Consider the following 7,500-nt stretch of genomic DNA (forward strand, 5'->3'; position numbering starts at 1 on the left):
ACTTTAACGGATGTATAGCATAAGGCTGTAAAATAAGTCTTAAAATAATGCCTACAGGGTACCACTTGAAGAGCACTGTTGGCACCTCTCTCTCTCTCTCTCTCTCTCTCTCTCTCTCTCTCTCTCTCTCTCTCTCTCTCTCTCTCAGACGGGGATCTCTATTTGGAAGACTTAATGTCTTTAATGCCACTCTGAAGTAGCAATGCCCAAGCCTTGAATGGGCCCCAGGAGAAATTGGTCCAAGCACTCCCATCCAACTTGTTTGCAACTATCTGACGTTTGTATCACTTAAAATGCCCCGGAAACCAGTTTGAAGTGAGACCCAGGTGAAAAAGTAATCCGGGGACGCTCGACTGGAAGTTGCTGGTCGAAGTGGAATGAAGAAAATAATGGTCGGCTACTTATCTGTCGCAGATTTCGGAAGTGCGTCTTGCAATTCATGCCTTTGAATTGTTACTTTGTTATTCTGAGAAGTTTGAGCAATAAAATCGTGAGAGAATATTAAGGTAAAAAAAAAATGTTCAATGATTTTTGGAAACAAATTTAATCAAAGTTCCTTAAAAAAAGGAAGTTTTCACTGATGTTTATGAATGAGCATCTGATAAACATACTTTTTGGTATATTGGTAGTTAAATGGCAGGACAGGATTAGAAATGAAACTATAAGAGAGATTACTCAAGTGCCATATGTGGATGAGACCATGGTGAGGGGTTGATGGAGATGGTTTGGGCATGCTCTTCGCACTCCCCGAGAGAAATAAGTTCGCCAAACTTTCTACGGGGCTTCACAGGGCACCAGAAGAGTTTGAAGGCCTAGGCCCACATGGCTGAGGACTATGAAGCGTGAAGTAGGAGCTGACGAATGAAGAAATATTGATTTAAAAGCTGAAGACAGAGACGACTGGGGAAATATAACCAATACCATTGCGTCAATAGGCGTAAGAGATGATGGTGATGATGACTTTATAAGATATAGAAAAATATTGAGATAAAAAGACTTGGACAGATTATGTTCAGCGTTGTTATGTTTATGATCTCTTTATTTCACCATTTTGATTTTTGGAAAGCTAAAATTGCCCTTCTCTTCCCCTTCTGCTAGGCTCGAAAATATGTTTAAAGTTTCAAATGCTATTTAAGATTTAATGAAAATCGCCGAGGAAGAATAAATTGAATGGTAAAAGTTGTCCCATTGTTTTCTCACTAAAGAATGGATAATTCCTGGTATTAAACTTAAACGTATACAGTTAGCCATGGAGAAATATTTGTGCATTTCTCTGTGTATGTTGTTGCTATCAGTGTCATTACTCTTGTAGTTGTGACTTTTCATAGAGAACCTAAAACGTTTTTTACCAAAAGATATCTAAATTTCATTTTGATTTTACATATCATTGTTGTCCGAATGAGATGGGGTATATATATATATATATATATATATATATATATATATAATTATATATAATATATATATGAGAGAGAGAGAGAGAGAGAGAGAGAGAGAGAGAGAGAGAGAGAGAGAGAGAGAGAGAGAGAGAGAGCAACGGCTGATGATGATGGATGATGCTGTTTATATATGTTGAATATTGCACGGCATTGTAATGCTTTAGCTCAACGATGCCATTAAATTTGCGTAATGTATTTTGACCACTTTACCAAGGGAGGATCAAAACCTAAAAATGATACTCATGCGAAATCGTCTGGTTTTCCGGGATCCCCAGAAGAAGAATCGACACCCATTGGGCCATTGAAACATCTCGAGCCCTCCTCCCCCAATTTCGTAACTAGTTATCATGTTCCATCATCATTCATTCGTCATATTAGTGTGATTACTGCTTTCCCAGGCCAGACTTATTCCCACGGAGCAATTTGTTAATCATTCTCATTTATTTCTAATCAACATTTTAATCTCCTCGATTTCGTGTTTTGTTCTGATTGGCATTTTCGATACAAGGAAAGCCTGGTAGTAGGGGAAGGGGCGTTTTGCAATAACACAAAACTAACACGTGGGTATCCTTCACGTAAACAGCCACTGTAAATTATTTATATAAAGGCCTTGGTGTCAAAGCAGAATCTTATTCATCCTCTGTAAATCAGCTACATGGATGGAGCATAAAAGACAGTACGTTTTATGTGACCTCACTGTCATCTTGGAATTATTAGATACGTATATTTTCTTTTGGGGACAATTGCTTTGACCATTTACCTTTTTCCAGTTTGGTAATTGTTCTTTACCATTAATTACATTTATTCATTAATTGAGAATGTTACATATCTCCATCATAACGGATTCCTTTAGCCCATTTGCAGACGTACTGTAAGCATGGTTGCTATAATATTTATGATTAAATCATTTAGCTAATGACTGCTATCACATCATTTTAAAAGAACGTCAATCAGCAAGCGAGACTGCAGATTTGTCAAACGCTACATCCTAAGGTATCTATTAAGTACAGGCATTAACCAGGATGACGACATATTCACGTCAGAGTTATTCTTCAGAAAGAGTTCCCTTTCCTTATTGGGTTATGTTTCCTTGTTGGAGCCCTTAGGCTTATAGCATCCTGCTCTTACAAGTAGGGTTGTAGCTTAACTATAGTCCATTTCTTTTAGCGATGCATATTTGCACCGACTCGCGGCGGTGCCCTTTTAGCTCGGAAAAGTTTCCGGATCGCTGATTGGTTAGAATGTCTAACCAATCAGCGATCCGGAAACTTTTCCGAGCTAAAAGGGCACCGCCGCGAGTCGGTGCAAATATGCATTGCTAAAAGAAATGGACTATTATAATAATGATAATAATAATAATAATAATAATAATAAATATCCATATTTTACATCGTATTTTGTGCACTAGCATATACGGCCCCATTACTGAAATAATTATCATCCTTTATACACAAACAGATAAATGAGCCTCCTCCTGATTCCAGTGTCCATTGCACTGTACCAGAATCGTTGCATGCCTTATCAAATGTGATAGTTTCGCATTATGGAACGAACGTTGCTATTCAATTACGTTTTCTGAAGGTCAGCCTTCAATATTCAGCAGTCTGCTTCAGATCTCTTATTCAGCCAACGGGCGCCTCATATTGCACCAGGGGAAAGATCATATCTGCATCAGCAGTTGCACCATCTTCATATTGTACAATCATAGTCTAAAGAGCAATTCTCATGTTGCAGGTAATGATCAAAAGATAATAAGGACATGGACCGCTCACTAAATCACATTAAAAATAACTCACCGTTGCTTCCAACTTGAAGATCTGTGAAGTAGATCCGATACTGTACATATGCACAGACCTCGTTGGCTTACGAAGTCAAAGATAGTAATAAATTTAGATTGGACAATTCAGAACGCGTATCCATTATCTGAATTGTCTATGTTGTAGCTATTTGTATATAAAAGAATATTTATGAGACTTAACATATTTGAAAATATTATTCTCAAGGTATATAAAAGAAAAAACGGTTAAAACTTCATGTATATAAATTGACGCTACGCAATCAGAAATTCATATGATACAATATATATATATATATATATATATATATATATATATATATTATATATAATCCGAACTGACCTACCCAGCTCTAATTTCACATCATTAGGCAAATTTTGTATTAAGGTGTTATATTGTGGGCAACAATCAGCTCTTATAATATCCTCCACTCATCTTTAAATTGACTTTTCAAAAATTGTTGATAGGGAAATGCCGTTTTAGTCCACTGCAGGACAAAAGCCTCAGACATGTCCTTATTCATGTCTGGGGTTTGGACAGTTTTCATCACCACGCTGGCCATTGCGGATTGGTGATAGTGGGAGACTTTAGTCTGCTCTCTCACAGCAAACCAACTTAATATGGGTGTCCTTGACCATTAAAGCTCTGCTGATCATGTCGTTACACAAACCCTTTCACCCACGTTTAGGTATCCCCACTCAGAAAGGTTGAAATACTTATCGATAAACGAAATTTTCCTGTGTATCCTTTTAACCCAAAGTTTGTGAGTTAGCTAGTATATGCCTAATATCTACTGAGTTGATATAAGAACTACGAAGAAACTCCGAAGAAAATTATCAGCCCAAGGTGATTTTGTTTGAAATCTGCTGTTAGCAATTTCTCATCATCAGGTATTGATAAATTATTATAGATTAAGTTGATCTAAACGCAGCTGATTTCATTTTGATACATCATAGATGAGGCTTTTTTTTTTTTACTATGAGCAGATGTCTAGCCCTGTAACGTATAGTAGCTATAATGGAACTCTCTTTTTAGCTGGCTAGAGATGATCATCTACTTTACTTTTGATCATTTTATCTGTGCAAGATTTATGTTAGAACTAGTTCCATCCATTGTAATACTACTTTGGTGCATTCTTATCAGATGTAAACAATGAAAAAAGTGCCAAAATATCAGACCTGATTTGTCATACTGATCTTAACACCTGTGCCAAAGCAAACGCTAAAGAGAACAAAAGACACGTTAAGATTGAGACATATTTTCCCTGTTGGAGCCCCTGGGCTTATAGCATCCTGCTTTTCCAACTAGGGTTGTAGCTTAGCAAGTAATAATAATAATAATAATATAATAATAATAATAATAATAAACAGTGAAACATAAGCTGTTGAAAATTGGAGTAAACATCATATGTTCATTACGACTTGATTTTTCTCCAGAAACAAGTGTTTTGAATGCCAGCTCACGTGGAGTTGAAGGTCGAAAGACTCTTGAGGCATTAAACAGTTTTATTGATCACCTCTATTATGCTTATTAAAGCAAGTTCAAAGCATAAAAAAAGCAGAAAGAGCATAATTCAAAACGATATAAGATGCAATCCAAGAAGAACCAATGTATACATCATTGAATAAACTACTACTAAATACTCTAAACCACTTCTGGTATGTGGGCAACACCCTTGCATTCTCATCCGTGGTCTCCCCACCCCTGACATTGCCCAACACAACGTCGATCTCGTGTGAATACAACTATTGATTTTCTCCAGGTCCACGTTTCGCAAGTTTCAAAATGTTTGGGACCTTTCTAAATGTTTCGGGATCTGCTCGTCCCCTCTTTGCTCCCCTCCCCCCCTTCCTCCTACCACCTCTCCCTTAATTCTCACTCCTCCCTTTTGTCCTCTCTCCTTCCACTCTTTAAGGCCTCTGATATCCAATGTATTAGAACTGTAAATTCTCTCTCTCTCTCTCTCTCTCTCTCTCTCTCTCTCTCTCTCTCTCTCTCTCTCTCTCTCTCTCTCATATGGATGATGGAAGCCAATTAATTATTCCAGGTAGTGAGCGGATGTGTAATTCTGCGTGTTAGCGTTCGTGGATGATGATTGTTTGAGGTGAGAGAGAGTGATGGTGAGAGAAGAAGGAGGAGGAGAAGAAGAAGGGATGCTGCAATCTCCCCTCCCTCCCTCCCTCCCTCTCTTCCTTCCTTCCTTGCGTCAGAGCGTTAATGACTTTGAGAAAAATCCCAGGAATGCTCTCTTACTTTCCGGACCATCTCCCTTCTCCTTTTCATGGCTCCGCTGTTTATTGCCAGACGAATTTCCCATTCCATTGATTCTCCGTCTTCATATTGACAGTTCCCCTTCGTTTGGGGAAATCCCAAACATGAATGATGCGAGTGAAAGTCAATGTAATTTTGTTGTTTGGTTATACTTTTATTTAGTTTAGTCAAGTTTAGGGGTATTCTCAGAATTGGGGTAAAAAACGGGATAATGACATTGTGTAGATATTAACAGATGTGTAATGATGATAATATTCCATTAGATTGCTTTATTGTTATTGTGGATGATTGTATTGGCTGGGGATTTTGTGTTTTTTGTATTAATGTAGATGTATTTTTTTGTGTTTTTTGTTTTAATGATGATGTACTTTTTTGTGTTTTTTTCTTTTAATGAAGATGTATTTTTTGTATTTTGTGTTAATGATGTATTTTTGTTTTTATGGTGCATTTTATATTTTTGGTTTTAATGATGTATTTTTTAATACATTTTTTGTGTTTTTTGTTTTTTATGAAAAGTATTTTATATCATATGATGATGTATTTTTATTTTGTTTTAGTGAAGATATATTTTTTTGTTTTTTGTTTTAATGAAGATGTATTTTTTGTATTTTGTGTTAATGATGTATTTTTTGTTTTAATGATGCATTTTTTATTTTTGGTTTTAATAATGTAATTTTTTTTTAATGATTTATGTTTGTGTTTTTCGTTTTTTTATGAAAAGTATTTTTTATCATATGATGATGTATTTTTTATTTTGTTTTAAAGAAGATATACTTTTTTGTATTTTCTTTTAATGATGTATTTTTTTCTATCTTTCCAGGTCCGGCATATCCGAAGAGACGGAGTAGTTCCAGCACGTGGCCGTAAGAACTCCCTAACTAGGCCAAACAACCTTCCACCCACAGCCTCACACACTCTACCCCCTAACAACGCCCACCATTCACCACCCGTCATCACTCATAGTATCACGCCCTCGACTGCAACCCATTCCCTTCTTAACAACACCTCATCCTTATCGTCATCAAAGTCATCGTCATTCTCTTCATCATCATCGTCGTCCTGCTCCGCCTCCTCGTCCTCATCTTCCTCCCCCTCGCCCTCGTCCTCCTCGCAGGAAGAGGAGCCCTCCAAAGGACTGGAAAAACAACTCCTTTCTCAGTCCAAGTCCTCTGGTGATCTTCATCAGCACTTGAAACCCCTTAAAGAAACCAGTACTTTATCCACTGAGGAGAAAGAAGGAGAAGAAGAAGAAGAAGAGGAAGAAGAAGAAGAAGTAGAAGAAGAAGAAAGCTCAGAAAAGGAAGAAGTCCTTCGCAAAGCATCGCCAATCCCTCGCCCTTCCAAGGAACAGCCGAGTAGTAGTTCTTTGCCGTCGTCATCAAATTCCTCTTCGTCGTCGGAAGAAACCAGAGACGAGAAGGATTCGACGTGTCGACGGAAGGAATCCCCATCGTCACCCCAATTGCAGATAATCAAAGACGCCCCTTCGGGTCAAGTCAAGGGGAAGCCTCCCGAAGGAGAGGAAGAACGGATACCGAATAAAAAATCCAAGGACGAATATTTGTCGTCGTCTTCTTCGCAGCAAAAATCCTCTCCCAAAGAAGAGGTCTCGTCGTCGACTCCAAAAGACCAGCATCTTCCGCAGCCTCTAAAAGAGCAGCCCTTGCGACAGATCAAAGAAAAGCCGCCTGAAGAGGAACCCGAAAGTAAAGCCAACGACAATTTTAAGGAGAAAAAGACTCCTGCTAAGAAGGATCCCGAAAATCACCTCCGGAAGGTTAGGGATCAACAGACGCGGCATCAGGTCAAAGTCCTCCTCACCCGCCATAGCAAAAACCAGCTTCGGGAGTCATTGAAGGAAGCGCCGGTGGTAAAGTCAAAGAAGAACGCCATCGCTTCCACTGATGCGGACGATACCGAAGATGAAATAGAGATAGTGAAGGAGAAGAACGCGTGGCAAAAGAAACAGTTGATCACGCGCCAAACCAAGGAGA

The 7,500-nt window shown here is 38.2% G+C and overlaps 1 protein-coding gene across 1 annotated transcript in view; it reads left to right on the forward strand.

Moving 5' to 3' along the window:
* Window positions 1–7,500, forward strand: part of LOC137630027 (nucleolar and coiled-body phosphoprotein 1-like) — a 342,225-nt gene that overhangs the window by 332,826 nt on the left and 1,899 nt on the right. Inside the window, exon 8 of the mRNA XM_068361523.1 lies at window positions 6,327–7,500. This exon is cut by the window's right edge and continues 915 nt beyond it. Coding sequence (XP_068217624.1) covers window positions 6,327–7,500 — 1,174 coding nt within the window. The remainder of the gene's footprint in view (window positions 1–6,326) is intronic.

Source organism: Palaemon carinicauda, chromosome 38 (genome assembly GCF_036898095.1).
Source record: "Palaemon carinicauda isolate YSFRI2023 chromosome 38, ASM3689809v2, whole genome shotgun sequence".
Lineage (NCBI taxonomy): Eukaryota > Metazoa > Arthropoda > Malacostraca > Decapoda > Palaemonidae > Palaemon > Palaemon carinicauda.